The sequence below is a fragment of the Melozone crissalis genome, unplaced genomic scaffold (genome assembly GCF_028551555.1).
Source record: "Melozone crissalis strain CALT ecotype California unplaced genomic scaffold, PUWL_Pcris_2 ptg000006l_1, whole genome shotgun sequence".
In the NCBI taxonomy this organism is placed as follows: Eukaryota; Metazoa; Chordata; class Aves; order Passeriformes; family Passerellidae; genus Melozone; species Melozone crissalis.
Window position 1 is genome coordinate 22,746,371 of NW_026535784.1, and position 23,285 is coordinate 22,769,655.

General features: G+C 35.2%; 1 protein-coding gene across 1 annotated transcript in view; it reads right to left on the bottom strand.

The window, feature by feature from the left end:
• The window catches only part of DLC1 (DLC1 Rho GTPase activating protein), a 197,859-nt gene that overhangs the window by 107,005 nt on the left and 67,569 nt on the right, over nucleotides 1-23,285 (bottom strand). The window contains exon 4 of the mRNA XM_054294173.1: nucleotides 20,123-20,156. Coding sequence (XP_054150148.1) covers nucleotides 20,123-20,156 — 34 coding nt within the window. The remainder of the gene's footprint in view (nucleotides 1-20,122; nucleotides 20,157-23,285) is intronic.

The window sequence follows — 23,285 nt, forward strand, 5'->3', positions numbered from 1 at the left end:
AACATACATTCTCTTTTCCATAAGTCTTGTGAATACTGAATGTACACAGCTTACCGTAAAAACTTACAAAGGAAATCTAAAACTAACTAAAGTTATTATTAGATGTTAATGTTTCATATTTACTCTATGAAGTTAGCAACACTATTAAATGAGGTTTTAATAAGACACTCTGGTTTGCTATTCTGGGAATTGGATTTCTCCATATCTCTACTTAATTTATTTCACAGCTAATCATCAAAAATTGCTTCTGCATGAAATTTGCTGTTCTTGCTGTCATCTCTTTTCAGCCATGACGTATCTGCCCTCTGGAGTCCCACTGCAGCACATGGAAAATCTTCACTTTGAGTTCAGGTTATGACACTTGTATTTGAAGGCTGGCTGTGGAAAAATAGTGAGCTTGGACTAGATGATTGGGGAAAAGGAGGTTGACAGGATACAGCAGTATTTAGTCTGTCTTTTATGTCCTGAGACTAGTTACTGGCTAGCAAGTTCCCCTGACTTATTTTAGTAAGTAATTTTATTGGTATATGTTTAGCAAACTGTATACTTCACAGTCTCAAAAGCAAGGTGAAATGTGAACCTTGTGTTTGTAGGGCTGGCAGCCCAATTTGTATTTTGCTATATCTGACCTAATATTTTTCCATTGTCAAGTAATTTTGAAAGTATACATATATGGTGGCATCCCCATATGATGAAAATTATCTGCTCTGCTCTTCTTCAGTCTGAACATACTTTTGTCATTTCTTGTTAAAAAGATACCCAGTTGATGAAGTAGGTTACATAGGAGAGCCCAAAATTCTATTTACCTTCTGTAAACTTAAAGTTTTTAGAGATGTCATTACAGTAGTTAGTTTATGCAGTTCTTAAATAAAATAAGAAATATGAGTCTTATACTCAGGTTCGATGAAAGATATTAATGGCTCTGAAAGAATCCAAATTAGGTCTTGAAAAAATGTAGTTAAAATAGCAGCTGCAACACATACATGGAAAAACTACTTACAGATCTTGATGTGCACTAGAATCAAGTAAGTACAAGTGTTTCTTTAAGTGCTTCATAGCAGAAGGGGGCAGGGAAGCAATGAAAGACCTGGTGAAATATAGAAGTTACTTCATCTTAATGAGTAGATGATGTAGAAATTCCTTGGAAAAATGTGGTATTTAGAAGAAGGGAATAAAACACTCCCAAAGAAGTTGAGGAAGAAAACAGATAAGAAAACGAGGCTTACACCTGAGATTGATCGGTTAAACTAATATTTTAAAGGCATATTTATTAAAAGTAAGGTATTGCAGTAATGGGGAAAGTATTATGCCAAATATTTGACTGAGAAGTGTGGTAAATATATGTAATTTCTTCTTTATTATTTCTGAATTTTTCATCATAATTTTTTATGCATCTATACTATAAAAAATAACTATTATTTACTTTCTCAGTACTTCCATAAGACATACTCTGACACAAATGAGTTGCTTCTCAAATGCAGCATGTAGTTTTAGTCTCTCAAGTACCACAAAGACATAAACAAGTTTTGAAGGAATTCAGATAACAGCAACAAAAATTATTAAGGGGCTAGAGAATTTGATTTACAAGAAAAGACGAAAACCTCTTCTGCTCAGCAAAATGACAGCTAATAATGCAAGGGAAGAGCAATGATAAGAGCCAACAAGTATTTAAAGCATGAGAGCATCAAGGAAAGTGTGGATGTGTTTTAAAGTGGTACAAGGTTTCAAAACATTGACTTGGTACTGGGGAGAGTGTTGTGTTTGTGTATGTTTTTCCTCCAAACTAAGGCTAATTAATCTGTGGAGCTTATGTACAGACAAAAACAAAAAAAAAAAACCCAAAAAAACAAACAAAAAAACTCATGTATGGACAAAGGAAAAAATCCTGTGGAAATGTAAAACAGAATGACACATCTATCAGCTGTGGTGCAAGTCTTCAATGTAGTATATATTTCAACACAGGAGCCAGAAAGATAAAAATTGAAAAATAAGATTAAATATGACATATGAGCAGAATATAATGTTAGGGGAAGTATATATCAGTACCACAGAACATACCTTCTTTAGAAAGAACATCTTCTGAAAATAGGTTTGCTTTGCTCAGAAAGTTTTGTAGTTCCCTGATAACTGCTACTCCTTCCCTGTGAAAAAGGACCTGCTCTTCATACATAAAATCTGTCATATCAAAACTTTATTCAAGTTTAATTACAGCATCATTGGTTTTTTTTTCATGGTTTAAATCAGCTCAGCCCTGTTTGTTGATATGGCAACTTTCTGAAGGCATAAAAATAAGTGTGACCTTAAGAGACATTTGAAAGATATCCAGGAGATTTTTTTTAATGCCATTGGTGTTCTGTAGCACTTTATGCGTAAGAACCAATATAAGGAGAAACATTAAAATTCCTCAGAAGATACAACGAAATGATGGTATGTTTAGATGCAAAAACTTAGATGTTGCTAAATTTTTTCAATCCGAACTTAGTACTCTTTATCAAGTACTAAAAAAATTGCTTATGGAGGCATGAAATATTTCTTTACATTCAATGAAAACTTCCACAACAAGTTACAGAAGAAAATATGCTCTTGTACAACAAGCAAGTATACCCTTCTACTCTTGATCTACTTTTCTTAAATGACTGATTATAGACTGTTTGAAATTTGAAGGGAGCAGCTGTCAGTGTACTGATAAAAATTTTGAGCTTGGATAACTGCCTGTAAAAGTCAGGAATAAAACAAATATACTTGAAAAGGTCGAGGCTTAAATCTAAACTGTGTGTCAAAATGCATAAGGAAAACCAAAGGGACAACTAAAACCCAGGTTTTAATGTAAGTCCTTCAATACTAAACTTTGAAAAACTCTGTCCCTATCAAGTCATGATAGCTCTGAATGTCAATTAATAGGACTAGATTCAGTTACTAATTAACCTAATTTCAACCTAATTAACCTGGTTATTTGATGCTGAAAACCTTCTCCTCTATGTAAGAACTGTAAAATTTCAGCATCTGGGCAACCAAATCACTAGAAAATAAACTCTAACACCTAGGATTAATATTGTATCATTTCAAGAAAGTTTTTAAATACATCCTTGACAGATATTGAAATTTATTTTAGATCAAAGATAAATTAGATTTTAGATTTTGGCCTTCAAAGTTTAAACACCTTTTATTAGTCTTCATCTAGAGGAATGATGCCATTTTTAAAGCTTACCATTGGAATAAGAAGACTTCAAAAAAAGTGTTTTCACTCTAATTGCAACTAAATACCTTCATATGTACATTGTCCATCTGTGCTCATGCAGTTTGTACAATGTTTTCAGTAAAGTACTACTGATCATCAACCAAAACAAGGTGTCATAGTTACCTATGATGTATTAAACATATATAGCTCATCAAAATCCACTGCATATTTTCATCCTCAGAAGATATGGTTTTTCTCTCTAAGAGGCAATACACAGTTAATGTAAATATATCCAAAAGAAGTCTTCTCTATTTGACCAAGGAGGTTTAGATTGTATCAATTTTTTTAAACATTGTAATTTCTTCTATAAATGCCTTGCTCACTTGTCAGATCTAACTTCATGCTAGTTGCAAAACTTCATAATCTGTGAAAGTTAGATGTTTCTGTACCCTTTTATGGAAAAATGGACTACATCACATTGTTGTGCATGGTTTTTAAAGACATGAATGAATCTGTGGAACTCAAAAAAGGTCATGAAAACCTTTGCAATTACTATATTTATTTTATCAATGACAGCCCCATGAAAGAGCTCTGAAAAAAATAAGAGGAGACCATGTCTTAACTCCTAACATCTACCAAGCAAGGAAACTCAAAAAAGGCCAGGTAAGTGTGGGGCTGAAGCTTGAAACAAAGAAATGAACTATGCATTAACAGCAAGCACATGCTGACCTTAGGTCCACTCTGCTCCTCCTTGCCTGAGAACCAATGTGCTGGATTCCTGTTGGGCAAAAAATGCTGACTTATTCTGAAATTCAATGTCTAGTGTTACTGTAAACACACACTGCTTTTACAGTTCCCAGCAGAGCACTCTCTGCACCAAGGTTACATGATCTTTATGTGCCTGAAAGGTAATAAAAGATGTTAATGGTGGGGGTTCTCTGAGGAATGATAGCCCTTAGCAAGAAGAGGAAGGATAAGAGCGTGGTAATATATCAACAGTCTATGTAAAGACAGTGTGATTGTGAATGTGTGATATAACTTTGGAAATGCTAAAGGATTGACAGAAAAATCAGTTCAGCTGGAGCAGATTAGGGGACCAATGCCATGGGCACATTAGAAGTTGGAGAGTCACAGAGGGCAGTGGAACAGAGGCGAGTCACATGTACCAAGAGTCCAGATGAGGATGTCTGTGCAGCTCATAGAGGCCAGCACAGCAAACACGAGGGTAGAAGGGCAGATGTTTAGTCTGCAAAAGACAGTCTGTAACAGTCTCAAATATCTGAAGGGACTCCAAAGTTTCTGTTAAGTAACAGAGGCTGCTGTAGTATCATCTGAATGGCGGTGTAGACACATAGTCCTAATTCTTGGTCAGTTAGAATTGCATATTTTAGTATTTAAGTACATTTTCTACACCAAATTCTCTAAGTCTTGTGCAGCCTCTTTAGGGCACCCATTTCCCACGACACTAGCAGCAGAAGGCTGCTACAAGAAATATTTAATTCTTCAAAGTCTTTTTGCCTGTGTCTCTTATTGCACCAAACTGTCCTCTCATATGGTACTGGGGCAAATGTTTGCACAGCTTGCTGAAAGTCAGCTCATTAAAACAACATAGGGTAAAAAATAGACCTAATATGAATCATTTCAATGATCCAGTTTACAGCAAATGGTTGAATTCCTGAACTTAGAAGGCAGTGAAATAAAGTTGGGGATGCAACACTGTGACTCACCTTCAAAACAAAGCTCTCTTTCAGGCAGTTACAACTTTCAATCTATTTGTGCTGAGGTGAATCACAGTCTGGCCCACTGAATACATGAAGAGGGATATATATATTTTGCAAACATAGCAGATTCATGCATAATGAAACCCTGGAATTATTGCTTGAACTGAAAGCCAGACTATAAATTCCATTTAAAAACTGACAGCATGCAGTTGAACACAAATCCACATTGAGATATGTAGCTAAACAATTAGGACAACTTTTAGGGATGCCTATCTCAACATTTCAGGTAGATAGAGTTCCTCGTGGTGACTGAACACTACAGCTAATTGCTGTAACACCAAGAGATGAAAAATGAAGTATAGACACCACAAGAATGTGGAGAAAAGTATTCAACTCCTCTTGAGGAGCTGCATGATCTCCAGCTGGTGAGCTATTCCATATGAAATATGAGAAAATTAAGTGTGCTCACCTGGTTGCATGTTGAATGAACACTCTAAAAGAACCATGAAAAAATGCATCCAGGAAAGGTAGATGAGGGACACAGGACATCCACTTTATGAGAATCAGTAGACTATTGGCTGCTATATATGCTAACAGAGGAATGTGCTTGTGAGCCTTTGTAGGTGCTGCTGAATGAGGAAGTTTCATTCCAGGCTCTGGTTCAGACTCTAAGTATGCTTTCTGGTCAGCTCTTGCTGGGTGGACAGTTTATGACAAATAGCCCCAGGGGAACTAGATTTCTTTCCTAGCTCTGAAGAAAAGGCTTGAAGGAATGGAAACTTATCAAAGAGAAACTATGAATGAAATGAATTGTTGAATAGGTGTCAAGAAAACTTTAGCAGTAGATGGTAGAGACAAACTTAGTTTGACAGTTTATCATAGACTGAGTCATTGCTTTCTGATGATTGTGCTAGTGAATATGAAAATGCTCTGAAAAATGAGCTGGAAAAACTCCCCTATTCAAGTGACACAACATGACCTACAGTAAGATCCTAAGCTATTCAAGATGACTGGAGTTAAGCCAGAAGTATATATCACAAAAGTAAGGAAAGTGATTCAAGAAAAAGAATGCTGGGTTTGTTATTTTTGTTTCTTCTAGCAGAAAATAATATTATTTAAAAATACTGGACATGCTATGAAAAACTGGTTGGTTCAGGTAAAAACTTTAGCTAGCCTAGAAGAATTAACTGTCCCTTAGAATGAAGATGTGAGCTCACAGTCAGAGGTCTGGCAAGCTTGTTGGGGTCAGCTTTGGAACTGGAGGCTGGAAACAGCGCAGACCTTCCTTGGGAAAATCCATCAGGAGATGTTTGGGGCAAGACAGTGAAGGCAGAATGGCTTGGAGAGGAGCACAGAGTTGAAGGGCCTGTGAACAGGAGTCCAGCTCAATCTGGATTGTGGGAATTGGGAACAAAGCCCCTGTTTTTTATGAAATGCACTTGGGTGTTAAATCTAAAAAGTCCCAAAATGTCCAGAATAAATTAGAAGGGTGCATAGGAAATGTAATCAAGTCTCAATAAAAGTGAATCAGTGACCTACAAAGTTCAGCACATTCCTTCATGAATTAATACTGCTCTCAAAATGAAGCACTGCAGTCTAAGCTACAGAGTAGTGTCTATCCTTTCACATCTAATCCTGAAAGGACCCACACTACTAGGAAAGAAGAAATATTGCATTGCATTTTCAAAATCAGGTAAAGATAATTGGATATTACATAAATGATGCTAGTTTAATCATAATGGTATACCCTTTTTCAAATGTAACTGAAGAGCAGAAATATGCCTCTTAGATTTTCTTACCATAATCTACTTGGATGCTCTTCAGAAATAAACCTTAATATAAATTTTGGCAGCTTTTAAATGTCAGTTTTGTCTTAAGTGCTCCTCTGAAGTTATTTTATCCCTCAGTGACAGTTATAGAGGGTCAGCTGATGGTTTCTGTGTTAACATAGGGATATTTCTAATGTCTGGGAATATGAATTAACTTTTTCTTGATCAAAGTAACTTGCTCCAAAATTTTTACTCTTTAGAGCATAAACCAGAGAACACAGCACACTTTCCTTGTTTCTTTAGGGACTGTTCTATGAATGGATGAATGTCTAATTGCTGCAAGCTCAGGAAAGTAATATGCTTTTTGAGTTCACTTGACAGTCACTTGACTGAATCAGTGAAATCTTCTGCTTATTATCAGTGAGATCTGCCGTTCAAAGGTCCATTAGAAATAAAAGCAAATTCCATCCTGACTCCTGCTGTGTGAGGCCATTGGTAAGGCAATGCTTCCTTAATGTTGATAGGGTCAGGATGTTAAAAGTGGGGTGGTTTTCTACTGATTTAATGTGGAGCCCTGTACCTGAACTTCTGTATTTCCCATCACACACATGAAAGGCTTTCTCAAGTTTCATCAATTTGTTGTTAGGTTGCTGATAGAGTGAGCATTCATGCAGATAACAATTTGCATGCAAGGTATAATTATGGCTACAGTGACTTCCACTTACCCCTTCCAATAACTCAGCATGGTTTGGGAGTGATAGATGAGTATCCAGGGCTGAGCACAGCTCAGCATGACTCTGCCCAGTGCACAGGTTTGTGCGCAGGAGGGGGAGTGTTGGAGCAGCAAGCTCGGGTACAAAAAGCTGCTCTACAGGGAGCATAATCTGAGACAGCTGGTGGTGCCTACCAGCCACAGTCAGCCACACCTTTCTTTACAGTTATGCCAGGGATTACCTTGCCCTGCCATTTAGGCGAGCAGCTGAAAATTATTTGTGCCCCACTTTCCAGGTACTTGTAACAGAGCAGCAGTGTAGCTAATTTTCACTGGTTTTTCTTTTTTTTTTTTTTCCTCCTGAACTAGTAACTGTTGCATAACAGGTAAACATTTAAAAGGCAAAAGTGCAGTTATCAGATCCAATTATCTGTAAACAACAAAACCAACAAATTAATTTCTCAAATCTCCTTTGCAGCAGAAGTTCAAACATAAAATCTTGAAGGCAGTTTTTCAGAAGGAGGGAAAGTGGGGAGCAGAGGTAGGTGAAAGCAGTGGTTCAAGTTCTTATGCTAGAATCTCACTGAGCTGTATTTTCCATGAATTAGAAGAGGCTAAAGACCTTTCCACTGAGAGGAGGATTTGCTCCTAAATTTTTATTTGAATCCTCTTAGAAAGGACTAAACCTGGGGAAGTCTGGGGTAGACAAAGGATGTCAGAATGAATTAATCTCTTTGAGCTTTTTGACCAAGACCACTCAATGACAGTTAGTGTGAATCTCCTACCACTACTGGTTTCACACACTCCCTGGATCTTATCTTCCAAGCGTTCACAGGGTCTTTTCTAGAAAACTACTGGATGATATGGGCCAAAACTCAAGCAGGAAAAATAATTAAAGAACTGGGACAACTCTGTGCCGGTACTTGAGTCCTTCTCTTGTTTAATTTGTTTTTTCAGATGCTGCTGTGTGACTGTTTTCTTGAAACAGGTGCCCTTTAAACCTTAGTGACTGGATATGTGCACTTCAAATTATTCTGATATTTAGCCCATACCTTCTTCTAACAATGAAAAAAAACTTTGTGACTCAGCCCACAGCTCCTTTAAGAGAGAAAAAAATCCCGGTTTTGGAAGTACTTTGGTTGTGCTGCTTGGTTTTGGTCATAATTATATTTCTAAATCTATCTCCTGGATTTCTAAGTAGAGAGGCAAAGAGTACTCACAAGCAATTGTGTAGCACTATACAGGAAAGAGCCAGAAGGGAATACAGGAGGCAATTATTTTCTGGTTGCCTGCTCTGTGTGCATTTGGCTGGTACTTAATTCAGATTTTCAGCAGCGCTGCTTGTGATTGGTTCATGACAAATAGAGGATTTTGGTGCTGGAGTGTGTCTAAACTTACTTCTGTTTGTTCAAACCAGCTAGAAGTTTACAATTAAAAAAACATGCCTCTCTGTTATCTTTGACAATTACAATTTTTGATCTCACTTCAATCTATTAAAATAACTGTCCATACTGCAGCATGCTACAAAGATATGTTGTCTTTTTTTTTTTTTTTTCAGTTGCTTTAGTTTTGAGGATTGATTTTGCTTTGTTTAGGGAAACAGGTAAGGAAGCTTAAATAACATATCTCAGGAAATGAAATGGTCACTATATCTTTAAGGGAATTGGAATGCTCTTCCATTGGAATTGGAATGCTCCTAAGGGAGAGGTTTAAGTTAGAGTCATGGGAACTGGTGAACAAAGCACCAAAAAGCATGAAACCCCAACACAGATGAAGCAAAGATTTTCCAGATGTGGAATTTTTTCTATGGATCAGTAGAGTTAGCTTAACTTACTTAGGCTATAATGATTATTTTGAGAAAAAAGAACCAAAACATGGCTCATTTCTTATCTCTCAGTCTTTTAATAGAAATAAATGCAATTTACTTTGCTGAAGATTTTTATCTAGATTTGCTTTATGAAAAGACGTCTGTTTCTTATTCATCTTAGTTTGTCTAATGTGGTGTACATTGCCTCTCTGGAAATGCCTTTGAAATGTGTAGCAAAAGTTAATATATATAGCAGCTTCTTAGATTGGATACTTTATTGGTTAGTTTTCCAAAGTCCATTTCCTCATTAAAGACAAAATGATGCCAAGTTTTGATGACAACTGTAATATATATGTCTTTACAGTTTTTAGTATGCTCTTTGGTTATGTTTGTGTTTTTATATTCTTACGACATGCACTCATATTTTTCTCTTTGCTATTTACTAAGCTGAAGAATTGCATTGACTTACTTTATTCTGATCATTGGTTGGTTTTCTGCAAATTTTAAGATCCGTCTAGCTTTTGATAGAAAGTGTCCTAACATGTAGATGACTTTTGCTGTTGCTGCAAAATAGTTATAAGTTATACAAAATTTATATATAAATATAAGTTATATAGTATTCTTAATTTGATGATGGATAATCAATACTGTTTCCTGGGGGAAAACCATGCCTCTTACAAAACAAAGAAATACCCATGCAATAAAAGTGTATTCAATGTACATATTAGGACTGAATATTCAGTATACTTTTATTTACAAAATACCAGTTTCGACTCATTAAAATCAAACTCAATACTTAGAGAATGTATTGCATTACTAATTTGGCATTCTAGGTGAGTTTTGGTTTGGTATATAGAGGGTTATGATTTGGGTACGTCCTGCAAAAGTCATTGGCAAGAACTTTTAATAATTTTATTGAAGAAAGGGTTATATTAATTAATTTCTCTGTTATTAGTTTGTTTAGTCTTTTTTTAAAGCTGTGTACAACTTTAGCATCTGCAATCTACTGAGGTGAGAAGGTCCACAGCTCAGTTCTAGATTGTCTCCCCCTGTTTGTTTGAATCTGCCACCTCTGTTTGATGTCCTCTCATTCTTTTACAGGAAGAGACAAGCAATTGCACATAAATTCAAATGTTTATTGACACAGAGTGGTAAAACATGGACATGTATTGTACTGGGAGACAAAAAAAAGATGAGGTGCAAAAACTAACTGTTGAAAGGAACAGCAGGTATTAAATCTGTGACTGAAAAAAGCCAGTCCTACTTCCAAGCTCGGATAAGAAAATCCTACTGTAACTAGCTTGCCAGGAATAGTGTCTTCTGCATCATCCATTGTTACTGTCTGATCCTGCAACAGCTCATTGAATGGCTGCTAAAAGACAGTATTTTCCTACAAATACTAGGCTAGATCCATGGTTCAAAACACAGGGCCAGACTGAAGTCCTAAGGGCATTCTGTACAAAAAGGACTAGTCTGAGATCTTCTGAAAGGGGGACAGAAAGAAATTTCAAGAAAACTATATAGCTTTAATTTTCCTGTCACAAATTCACTGACAATGATGAATTTATAGCTGATAAAATTGATTAACCTGATACTCATGCTAAAGTTGTACCAGACCAGGTACATGGGTTACAAATGTGGAGCAGACATTTGCTGAAAGCGCACATGTGCTGACACAAAAAATGTTATCCCACTCAGACTTAGTGTGAGATATACCACCAAAACAAAGCCTTGGCATTCTCTGAGCATTCTGTAGTTTCATCCCTGTTTTGAGAGCCTCCCATGGTAACTACATGAGAAATATATTTCTGGTGTATTGATGGATTGTTCTGTAAACAGTATTCTGTGTTAACCAATTGATAGATGAATTCTTGACTAAAATCTCAGTTTTTCTTTTCCTTTGTGCAATATGAAAACATGATCCAGGAAAACTGTAAATTAGACACCTGCCTAGAAGATGTTATGCCTCATTTAATTCTTTTCCTTGCCTTTTAACAGATACTTCAACTGCTCTTTAACATCAAGCCTGTATTTTGATATATGTTAAAATCCATGGTTACTTTCCTCTTTGCCTTTCAATTCTGCTCATAAGCAGCTACTAAGATACGATATACCTGGCTAACACTCTGAAACTGGTTGCCAAATATTTCCTTTCTTTTGGGCCAATATACAGCAGCAGCTGCATCTCAAACCAGAATTGGCTGGGATTTAAATGAATGACCTAACAATTGATTTAAAGAGAATATTCACATGTAGAAACTTTCAGAGAAATAATTTTAGACTGGGATTTAGCAAATTTCTACTTCCAAGATTAGTCCAAATTCATGTGACTAGAATGATCATCTGCAGGAATAACTCCTTGTAGATTTATAGTTTAGAAACCATTTGGCAATTTTCTCTATCAATAAACATTTTTTTAATAATTCTTGATTTGTAATACTTATAAGTTAAGCAACCATTGCAAGTAGTTATCTGATTATTTCCTAAAAAGTCATGAAGGAAATTCACTAACAGTCAAAATTAACACAGAGGTAGACTGACAGAGGTAATAAAGCATGAGGCAAGTGACTGACTTTGCATATAAGAATTGTACACTGGTGCATTTTAAAGACCGTGGGCATCTATCATATATTAGAGAACCAGCATTTGATTCAATTGCCATTTCCTGATAAGTGCAAAAGCAATCTAATTTTACAAGAGTGTTTGGAGAGATTTGAGAAAATGGTTAAACTTGATGACTAGATATCACAAGCTATTTAAAATCTTCAGGATGATGAAAAACAATTTTTGTCAGTGTAGTTGGTATCTTTCAGTTTATAGATAATAAAAGGTCTAGCTGCTCAGGCTGAACACCCTAAGGGCAGAAGCCACAATTCTCTCAAACATGACTTGCTATAGCAGAAGACATTCAGAGCACAGGTTGACATTTCCATCAAGGAAAAAAGAAACCCCAGTCTGAGGCGCCTGTGACACTGCAGTTACATCCAGACCTATCATTGTCCTGCCAAGGATGGTTCTGCATCAGGAAGTCATTTTGCCTCCAGGTGTGCCTTGTCCAAAGTGTGCTTTTGGGTGTCTGTCACCTGAGTTTTCAGCATGTCCTTAGAGAAATATAAATAATCATGTCACAGAATCATAGAGAAATAATCATGCCTTCTCATCAGACATCAAAGGCCTCTCTCTTTTCCCTAAGAATTTTTGAATAGTGATTTTTTTATTCTAGTAAATGTAAGTACCTCAAGTGTATAAGGAACAAAAAACAAGCTCATGTTCCAGTGGTTTGGAACTGAAACCATTTCTTACCCTTATTTTTTATCAAACAAAAAAAGAGGTTATCTTGTAACATTTGATTTTAAGTATTATAAGCTCTTCATATTAAACATGGTTTAAAATAGTTCAACTTTTATTTTTTTGTTCATCTTCAACAACTCTGAAACAGTTCAGCAGTTCAAGTCCTACTTTCAAATATGAACACAGGAGCATAATATATTCCAGATGTTTTGAATGTTGTCTAGGAATCCAAAGAAGCAAAGAAGAGCATCTTACATTTTTTCAGAAATGACTAGGTATCATTATTTTGTGCCACTGCCCAGAAGTAACCTTGACAAGAAATTGATGCAAAATTAGCAGCTTGTTTTTCATATTCAGGTACCTAAATAACTATTAAAATTTAGTCAAAAGTTAATTTAAAAATTTGGCTGTTGGCATCTCAGCTTTTCAGAAACTGCCTCTATTTCTGGACACTGAAAAAGAAAGACCATCACCTGATTTCCAAATCAACAGTCGCATAATTACTTTAGAAACCACGACTTAATGACTGCATGTCAGTATTAATTAGGACCAAGTGAATTAGTTTATAGTTCATTTGAATCAACACATGTCTTTGCCATGAACTCAGTCTGAAGAAAATTAGCCTAGAAATAACTTGATTAATTTGTTATCAGCATTCTCTGTTACACTTTTTACAGCCAAAAAAGGGAAGAAAGAACAACTTGATCATGTTTGATTTAAAAACTATTTTTGGTCAGGGACTACCTCTTTTAGAATGCTTCTGATGTCCAAGTCAAAAAGAGACTACAACGTGGCCTGGGTAATATAAATGCTACCAAGGCACTGTACCTGATACATAAGTTTGTACTGAGAAGCCACTTGATTAAAATTAATTATATGACACTAGCCAGAATATACTGAGTACCAGTTTACAATCTGTTTGATGGTGTTCTAAAATCTGAACATATAATTACTTATAATGTAACACAAAATTGAATTTGCTGCAAGTAACAAATTTGTGGGTCTCCTGCTCTATTTTCTGTTTTGATAACAAAGAACACATAGCCTACAGAGGTTGCACAGGCTCTCTTCTTGGAAATTTTCAAAACTGGACTGGTCTAAGACTTGAGCAATCTAGTCTGAACTCAGGGCTGGCCTGCTTGAACACACAGTTGGAGAAAGAATGTCCAAAGAGAGTTATTCTTTGTTTAACTGTGCTTCACTAATAGGTGATGAAATCTGTTCTTACAATATATAAATCTGTGATTAAATATTATTAATATCAAATATCTTTAAAATAATGCTAATTCTTGGAGTTTTTTATAGTCACATAATTTCTGTGATAAAAACTTCTTGTATTAAATAGGGAAGCGCATGTTGCCTTAGAAACACATTGGATTGAAAGGTTTAGCATGATGGCTGGGAGCAGTAATCATTCAGCTGGTATTATATAAAGTTTTATTCCTATCAGGGAACTATCTTGATTTGAATAAGGTAATTTTGTTACTTAAGAAAATACATTGAACTGGCAGAGAGATCAAGATTTGATTGCTCACCACAGGAATATAAGACACTTGGGTGCAACCTGTCTCCTCTAAAATGAAAAAGGACATATGAATATTTATCAAAAAAAATTTAAAGTTATTTCCACAATTAATGAAATCATCAAAGAGCCTAGAAAGCTATTATAACTAAAAATACCCTTAAGAATATGATAAAATACATGTATGTATAATACAATGTAAAAATAATGGCCTAGCCTTGTTACTAGCCTGAACTAATTCAGTTAAGCTTCTTTTTCTAAGCATTTAAACATGTAAGTAAATGAGATTATATTAAAGATATGAAAAAACTAATCTCCTTTGAAGATAGCAACAGCATATTTTGACTTAAGAAGCTCTTCCAAAAAATGTAAATGCAGGTCCATACTAATGGCCCATACTTTCTCCACAATGTAGGTGGGAAAAGAAAATAGAAGCTTACTAAGGAATTTGATGCACAACAGGTTCTGCTAGTTCCCAGATACTGCAGATGTGCTTAATCACTATAAATTTTTTTAGTGGAAATAGTTTTAGCCTTCCATAAAACACCTGTTTTCCTGTCTAGGCTGGTACCTGAACTTTTGTGTCTTTCTCCAATGGTACACAGCCTTCTTACCAGTGGCTCCCTTAGAGCACATTCACACTACCTGGCCCTAACCTGCAGTCTTTAAGGCTAGCAAAAGTGAGAGGCAATCATGAGGAGTTTTAGGCATCATCCTGCTTCTAGTGCATTTAGCATGGTTTAAAGGGGACTTTCATATAAAAGCTGCAGTCCTAGGACCTCCTGGTTCCTCCAAAACATAAAGAAAATTGCAACAGCACCTTTGGCTTCACACAGTGCTATGTGGATTTTAAAGTTTGTATGTTTATGTCCACATGCCAGTGAATATGGTATGACTTTTAAAAGTGAAGTAATTTATTCAGAAGAACAACTACACTAGTGTGTAGTTAATAAACCACTAAAAATTAAATACCAAAAATCCCAACATCAGCTGTTTTACTGCATTTAGAAAAAAAAATAAAGAAAACCAAAGAAACAAAAATCATTAGGAATCTTAGCCCAAAAGGTCAGCTTTCAGTATCTCTTGGCATCATCATTTTTTTCTAGTAATAAAATGAATAGAAATGGAATAAAACTATATCTATTAACATCTATTAGTGTTTGGCAGCTATCCATGCATTTTCTAGCAGGGCTTCTAGAACTGTTTTTCAGTATGACAAATTGAAGTGCTCCCCTGACATTGTTATTTAGAAAACAAACACCAAATTTTATAACTGTTGCAACATTGACAATAAAAAAGGATTACCTAACTAGAAGCTAGTACTTCATACTAAGTCTCACAAAAACCCTAGTAAGACTGTTCTTCTAAAAGCAGATAAAACAATTGCTAAATGGAACAATTAATAATTCATTTTGCCTAGTTTATTTTACAATACTGGCTAGAGTTATTGTAAGGCAGCCAGAAAACTAGTAACTGTGCCAATTACCTTGTATTTCTCTCCAGTTTATTTGGAAATTGATATCTTGTAGCCAAATTCAATTTTGTAATGTTTGCTCTGGGTTCAAAACAGTTTATTATATGCATGAGCTCTTAATGACTTTATGAAAACAGAGCATCTAGTGAACACTGCTCAGAGAAAGATTTGCTTTCTCTGGATCTAGAATAAGTTTGTAAAATCTAGTGAAGATTTCCTTTTTTCTCTCTTTTGATTAGAGCTGCAGTTAAATGAAATGGAATGAAAAGACCTCTACCTAATGAGCCAAGCATTTGGTCTTTTATGTGCCTGGTTACATGATAGTGAACCCGTCGTACTGGATTTTCCAGGTCCTCCTGCTGTGAGTTCTCACAGACAGCCGACCCACCTTGTCATCACTCCATCACCTCCTGCTCTGCAGCTCATCTCACCACGGGGCTGTGCACCAAGTGTCCTCTGCTGCCTGACACTGACAGTAAGAGCCTGGGAGAGGAAAAACCCTCTCATTAAGGCTTCTTTAAGCACCTCTGTATTATCTTCCTTCTGAATCAAAAGACAACCAGGAAAATTAACGCCAAAGGAGAATAGAACCTGTACTTCATTGAATTGTGTCTTTGCCAGAAATCTAGAATAGATGCAAGAAAAAATAAAAAAGGAAGAATTGTTCACTGCTAGGCCCATATTTTAATACTGACACTGGGGGGATTTCAAGGACTGTATGCTGGCAAGAGATCCACTGATGCTGCTATTTTTTACTGTGCTTCATGTTTTATTCTCTTCTTGTCTTGCTGATCATCAAAACACAGTGCGAAATGGGCTATCAAATCTGTTGCACTACATATCATGGTCTGACACTTTTATTTGTGCTGAAGTAGATGTCTCTAACTTGATAGTTAGAGAATACTGAGGTTTACCCAAAAAGGCTGTGCACTTTTCCCACAGTATATTTTTAAAGCACAAGAGAATATTTTGATAGAGTCATGAAAACTCAAAAGCATGTTGAATTCCTATTCTCACTTAAAAGAACTTATTTATTATAATGCTGAACATTATGGACCAATGGTGTTAATATTTACTTAAAATTTGTTTAGGGCTAGACTAAACCTTCTGCCCTGCTTATTGATAGCACATAGTTCCATCACCTCAAGAGAAATAAGCTGTGCTAGCCTGTGACCAGATGCCTCTCCCACTGGCTCTGTTGTATCAATGTTTATAAGCCACAGAGTTCACTATTCTCTACAAATATTTGAGGATAAATTGGGAAACCATGAAGCAGGTACACAAAGAAACTTAGGCAATAATTGTAATATTGGCTTAAAGTCATTTCACCTTTGTTTTGGGAACACTACTCTAGAAACAGAAGTTAGCCCTGAGTTGGGAAGCTCACAGTGGATTCATTGTACTGAATATTGGTATGTGTGTCAGAGCTGTCTCGAGACTGCAGTTAGAGGAGAGTTAACTGGTACCATTCATGAAGTCTCATATGTGAATCACATCAGTAAAACAGATGCTGATATACAGCCATGTGAACCAAAGGTTCAGATGATGATTATTTTTAGACTATAAATGGAGTCAACGCTACAAACTCTGACACATTATTGACAGGTGTGCTAAATTCTCCATCCTTCAAATATCTTCACAGTTTTTGTACAGAATTGGAGAACATAAATCACAACAGTCAGCAAGGTGAGCAAAGGCATGCAAATATGTAATTTACTCAAAAGAAAAACAGATGAATCTGAAAAAATAGTGTTTTGAATTTGGTTTCTGGCTTGTATTCTTAATGTAGGTGCCAACATTACTTGTCCTGAGTCATCTCTTGGCTTGAACCACCATTTTCTCTGACTGTGCATACTGCTTGATCTTAACTTCTACCTCAAAATATTATTTTGAAAGATTTATTTTTTCAACATTGCCAGAAATGTCAGCAATATTGAGACTTCTTAAAAATGCATTACTCAGAACTAGCTGATGCCACAGTACATCATTTGCAATGCCCCAATTCACACAAGTGGCAGCAATTGGGCTGGTGTTTAGGCATGACCAATGTTCTGCTCAATATACTGATCATTTATAGATTTTTGCCAAAGGCACTTTGCAATTGCATGTTTTACGGCGCTTTCCACTATTAAAAAAAAAAAATTGTTATGCAACTCTTGAGCTATTAATTGACAAAAGCAACAATGTTGTCAGATGTTTGGCTTTGCTCCAAATCTAAAAATGGTATGTGAGTGTTTTGGTTTTTTTGATAAGTACTCCATCTTATGGAGTTTGCGTTTGATGTCAAATTTACTGCTTGTTGGAAAATATATAAAATTGGAAAAAATATTTCATTTCAAGGATTAAAAAATGCTATAAACATGATCAGTAATGTGTGAACTTCTAAGCTGCTTAAGCAGCTTAGTCCATTTAAGGATCTAAATGTTTGGTTGCCTATAGGAAAAATATTTGAAATATCAAGATGTCTGGAGTCTACAGAATAAAAAGTCTTGTTAAAACAGGGGTTTATTTCTGTATATATAAAATTTCTAAACCAGAAACATTGTAATAACAACCTTTCTACTTTCTTGTATTTCTTATTCCAGTCCCAGATGGAATCAAATATTAGTAAGTAGAAAAGAGGGACTTACAAGAGAATATTAGTTCAAATTCTCAAAATGAGAAAAGATGTTTCACTAGAAATTTTGAATGCATTTCTATCCAATTGTAATACAATGCCATCCAGTCTCTTTACCTGCAAAGTTATAAGCTCTGCCAGCAATACAATAAACAACTTCTTTTTGTTCTGTAATATATTGTGATACATTTTGGTTTGCTTGTGATAATATAAACTAGAAAACTTTCAATTGTTGGTATTTCCAAATAAATATCAAAATTAACATTTCTTTTGTTCTCTTACAGCAGACAAGAAAATACATTCTATTATTTTGAGGGCTTTCACACCTTAGGTATGTCTTTGTCATTCATGACTATAGGTAATGTTATTCTGGTGTATTGAAAGCAGCAATGATCAAACACTGGCAAATTACCTTGCAAAACATGGGATCTGACTGCCTGAATCAAGATCAAATTGCACTTAATTAAAATAACACTTCCTGCCCCCAGAATCAAGTGATTAGGCCTGATCTTAATAATCATCTCCCTCATGAATTCTCACTATTGCAAAATAACCCATCATCATCTCAGGATCTTCTGAGCTGTAGAGTTAAATTAAAGCCAAAACTGATTAAAAGGCAACCATATATTCATTCTCAGTTTAGCTGGTGCTCATATGCATGGAAATGTCAGCAAACTGACATCATATGGCATGAACTTCCACTTAATGTTTGTAAGATTAAATATAATACTGTACACAGAAAAACATAGCACAGGAGTCTGACCAGAAAGAAAGAAAGGAGAGAGAGCCTTATATGCATATGTACAGCTTATAAAGTCTATGTAATAAATACATTCATTTTATATTATTACCAACACTTACATCATAGGTAGTTTTGACACCAAAAGATGAAGCATAGATCTTTGAGTTTTATTTGAAAATAACTACAAATGGTATGGCCAGTTATATATAACTATAATCAGTTTGTATGTTTTGACATAATTTACAACCTCAGAAAAAGCAACACCAAATAATGCTGCCTATGAAATCTATAAAGAAAAATCTTTTTAACATGGGTCAGAGTTTGGGAATTATTTCTGAACATCAACAGCTAAAGTAACAACATTTTGAGCAGACAGCTCCACAGCTTTTACAGTACTGACTGTTACTGTGGACTTTCTCTGAAACATTTTTTAACCTATTCCTCTCCCCTAATAAGCAAAAGAAAAGAAACAATCTGAACCAGGGTAATGCAAGAAAACATCAACAATAAAAATCAGACATAAATCTGAATGGCATGTGGCATTTGGATATTTTGAGGTATTTTTCAAGCTATATTCAAAGTACAGTAGCAAATTATCAATTAAATTAAAAGACAAGCAACCAACAGTGACTCTCAAGAGCAATAGTACTGAGTTACCTAGTGTTTATCACAAGAATTTGACAATGTCTAGCAGGCAATCAGTAATAGATTTCACACAGCAGCACCAAAGCACATAGTGTTCAGAGGGCACATATAACAGAAAAGAACAGAACAACAATTTTTCAATATTCTAGAAGTACTTAGCCAAAACAAATGTTATTATCTCCAGTGAAATACTCCAGGTAACTGAAATTTATTGCCATATATAAAGATAGACAGTAAAGCTTACACGAAATCAAAAGTCAAATTCAACTGACTCGAGAAGACCCATCTGCATCCGTGTTGGTTAATTGAGACATCTAATAAACTGTAATACATGTTAACAGCAAATAACAAGTTACTAACTACAGGAACACTGACGTGTAAGGAGGAGCTGCAATTCAACTTTGTAGGACAGTTTCAAACATCCTCATAAATATGACACAGAAAACTGGACTGCATTTTAGAAAGAGAAATTACGCTAGTCAGGAAACAACAGATAGCCTTTACATAGACACTGGTCAAATCTGCAATACCATATGTTTGAAAGCCCCCAGCTGAAGCCTGTCTTTTATCACTTAGTTAAGTAATAGGGTATTCCAAAAACAAATACAACAAGGAAATGAGAAAATGAGTAAATATTTACTCACCAGCCTTCTCCTTCTCTGAAATAACTGGCATAGCCTGGAAAAAAAAAAAAAAACCACTATTAAAAAATATTAGGGAGTACTTAGGGGATACCATATTAGGGAAACATTAAGAAATCTTGAGGTAAATTTTGTGAGTGTCTAGAAGATCTGGAAAAAACTGCAGTCTCACCGTTAAGCACTCTGGAGAGAAACATACAGCTCCCATTTGAGTGTCTTACAATCAATTGAAAAAGTAATTACCAGTAGAAAGGACTAGTTGAGAAGGGAGGAGATGGAGTTAACAAGACATTATGATTACATTTTGAAATAATCATCCTAAGAACACACAATCACAAAATTCCACTGGGAAATTACTTCATAATTTTGAGAGAGGAAGACAAAATCCTCTCTCAAATGTGGCTGAAGATTAGACAAAAATGCCAAATTTCTCTTCTGTAGGCTCAAATATATGCTGTTCTATAATATAGCAATTTCTTACTTTTTTGTGTAAATTTTCATAGACAACTAATAGAATTTTTTTTCATTTTGGCTGTAATTGTTTCTGGACTTGGAAAATTCTATAAGACTTCTTTTTTTTTTGTAATGGATGCAAATTTTGTTTCATATTATAATTTTCTTTCAGTCTAATATAGAAGAACTTTCTGAGTGTATTTTCCCTAAAAAAATGAGATTATAGATTGAATGAACAGTAAAGTGAAAATTATATCTCAAAAGAAAGAATTTTAAAATGTGCATATAGGATAGAGGTAAGAAAGGTTGGATGAGAAATTGGATTGGGTATACAATGTATGCAGATCTGCATACTGAGTTACTGAGTTAAGGTATCAATTTTACCTCCTTATGTTATCCTAGCCTTTACTCAGCAGATTTTCCTGCTGCAGATTCAAAGAAAAAGAAAAAGTGTAGACATGGACAGAAATAATGCAAACAACTTCAGACTTGCTATAAAATTTCTCAAAACAGACTTTGCAATTTTAATTTAATTTGATTTGTCCTGCTATATACAATAGTGTTTCATGGAACTTTCTGGATCAAATTTCAACAGAATTTCTACTAGAATATGTCCTAGATGCTATACATTAATATATGCCTTTTGTGATTTTTTCTGTTTCACCTCTATTCTCTCTAGCTAAATGTGCATTGGTTGATTTTGACATTCAAAAATATTACACAACCAGACTAATATTATTCAAACCAAAAGTAGCCTTTTCCTGGAAAAGCATTTTCCTTGCATTTTACAAACATATATTTGTTCAGAAGAAGAATGAGTAATGCAACAAAGTCTGAGGAAACACAGACTGAGGAAAATTAACATGCCAAAGAAACAATAAAATCACAGAGTGAATCAAGGTCTTAATTTCAAGAAAGAAAAAGTGTATAGTATATGAATTTTTATAAAAGATTCATATAACTTTGAAAATGAGTATTTATTTTTCTTCTCTTTTCCACACTTAAGTGGTTTCACTGGCTAAGATAAGTAAGAAAATCTGAGATTCATTATTCACCTTAGTCCAAGAAGGAAATTTGTAAAGACAGAACTTTGTAAAGAGAAGAAGGTGAGAAAGAAGCAAGCAAACAGGAAAAAAACCCCTCAGTGGCACAAGAAAGAAAGAGAGAACATTAGAGTGAATCAAATGGGAGGGTCAGGACAAAAGGAGGAAAGATAGGAACAGGTTAACATCACAGTTTAGTGTTGAGTTTTGTTAGCTACAAGAGGTATGATGGCTTCCTCTAAGAAAAGTTTAGAGAACACTGAGGTGGCTGAAGATGCGGCAACCAAGAGTGTCTGCACTGAAATCATAGGCTGTGTCATAGAAAAGAGATAACAATATGATGGGGACAACCTCTGGAAGCTCTAAATGCAAAGCCAAGAGGAACAGCTCAGGGGAAGAAGTTTCAGGACTCCATGGGGATATGATAATGACAAAGAGAGAAGATAATTTTCTGCTGACTTTATGGTAGACTTGAATGGTCTTTGGTCATGTTTATAACTGCACTGTGAGTCCCTGGCAGGGCCTTTAGCCTGAATGAACTGTTGCTAAAATGCTGTCATTGTCATTCACATCAATGTGTAGATTTTTCATATTGGCATATCAGATTTAGATATTGTTAATAATGCCATTGGTCACATCAATTTATTTCCTGGAAATATACAGTATTTATAATTGATGATCATTAAAACCTGTTGATGTACAATGGAATATACATTTTAGTGAATTTGTTAAATGGAAGTCTTAGAGGTTGCTAGGGTTTAATTGTAGGAAATACATAAAATCATCAAGCCTCAGGACAGATGTGGAAGTCACAAAATTTCTACTTCTGTTTAGTAAGATGAAGAAACACTTTAAGTTCCAGAAAATTGAAAGGCAGAGTGAGGTAGATTGCTTTCAAATACCTGTTTTCTAGACTGCAGTGCTTCTCAATTGAGATGTAAAATGAGCTAAAAGTTTCATCAGGACATTCTTTTGCTGCTCAAAAGCTGAAAGAAAGAAGCCTAAATGGACATAGCATCTCTTGAAAATTTAAAGTAAACCATGAGTAAATCTTGTTGAACAAGATCTCAGACAGTCCTTCTATTGTTTAGTTTTTTGTTAATACAGCTACACATGCTGCTTACATGCTGCCCAGTGGGAAAACATGATTGTTACTTATGAGAAATGCTCTCATCTTCAGTACAGTTTTGAATTCACTGGAGACCTTCCAATGAGTTCCATATGTTCCAAATGAATTGCATTCCCAGGAAGTGATTTAACATTTCTGGCAATAGAGCAATTAAACCGGATTTTCCTGCTTGACCAGATGGGTTCACTGTAACTTCACATTATTTCTCACTCTCCTCACAGAACTGAAGAACTGGACCAACAGTTTCTGTATGATCAGATCACATGTGTTTTAGAAAAAAACAGACACGTACCCTTCAAAGATTTAAATAAACATCTCCCAATCTCAGGCTCTTTTCTATGTTTCTAGTAGTATGTGTTCTTAGCAGCACTAAGAAAGAAAAGCAAACAAAAAAGGAGAGAAAAAGAGGAAAAAACTAGACCACTGCTGAAATATATTCAGCTTTTTCTTGCAAATTAGAGGATGGGATTTTTAAATTACGAAAATCTTACTTGGAATATTATGGGAAATTTCTGTGTGCATCCTTGCTATATTGCAACTG